Source organism: Penaeus monodon, chromosome 22 (genome assembly GCF_015228065.2).
Source record: "Penaeus monodon isolate SGIC_2016 chromosome 22, NSTDA_Pmon_1, whole genome shotgun sequence".
NCBI lineage: Eukaryota > Metazoa > Arthropoda > Malacostraca > Decapoda > Penaeidae > Penaeus > Penaeus monodon.
In genome coordinates, this window is record NC_051407.1 from 9,191,468 (window position 1) to 9,192,077 (window position 610).

The following is a 610-nucleotide window of genomic DNA, read 5'->3' on the forward strand; positions in this document are numbered from 1 at the left end:
AAAAAGGAATTTATAGCATACGTCGAGTCAGTGTAAATGGCTAGCGTGTCAGGATTTCTCCCGCTGCACGCTCCTTCCTGCCGTGGACGGACAGAGTAATTTTCGACGATAATTGGCAGCAACGAAAAATTAAAATCCGTTGGATACATCCGAGTTCTGTAGCTCCGTCGCCAAGCTACAAATTTACACCTTACTTGTATATAGTTTTGGATTTAGAACAACACGAGATTTTCATCGTGTCTTTTTGTTGGTTATATGATGAATAAAGATGTGTTAAAATACAAGTGTGATGTGCGGGGCCGCTTTTAACTGCAACGATTCAGTCTGAAAGTGACTATAATCTCGCATCGTTTCTAGTGATACAGGGAAGCCGTGACGGTGAGGGGGGTATTTGATAACTGGGCGGTAAGTAACGATAACGTAAGTATACGTAGATGGGCAGGTAGTGGATACGTACCCTTGGTTGAGACACTAAATTGCAGTAAAAAGTCTGCTTACAAAAGGACATTGGACTGTAATTCATCTAGCAAAAACGAGGTCAGGATATAAATTATTCAAAAGGTGACAGAACGAAACAAGTGAATCATTTCGAAATCCGTGGCCCAGAATT

General features: G+C 41.3%; 1 protein-coding gene across 1 annotated transcript in view; it reads right to left on the reverse strand.

Moving 5' to 3' along the window:
- Positions 1 to 494: 494 nt before the first annotated feature.
- The window catches only part of LOC119587330, a 9,127-nt gene continuing 9,011 nt past the window's right edge, over positions 495 to 610 (reverse strand). The window contains exon 3 of the mRNA XM_037936078.1: positions 495 to 523. Coding sequence (XP_037792006.1) covers positions 495 to 523 — 29 coding nt within the window. The remainder of the gene's footprint in view (positions 524 to 610) is intronic.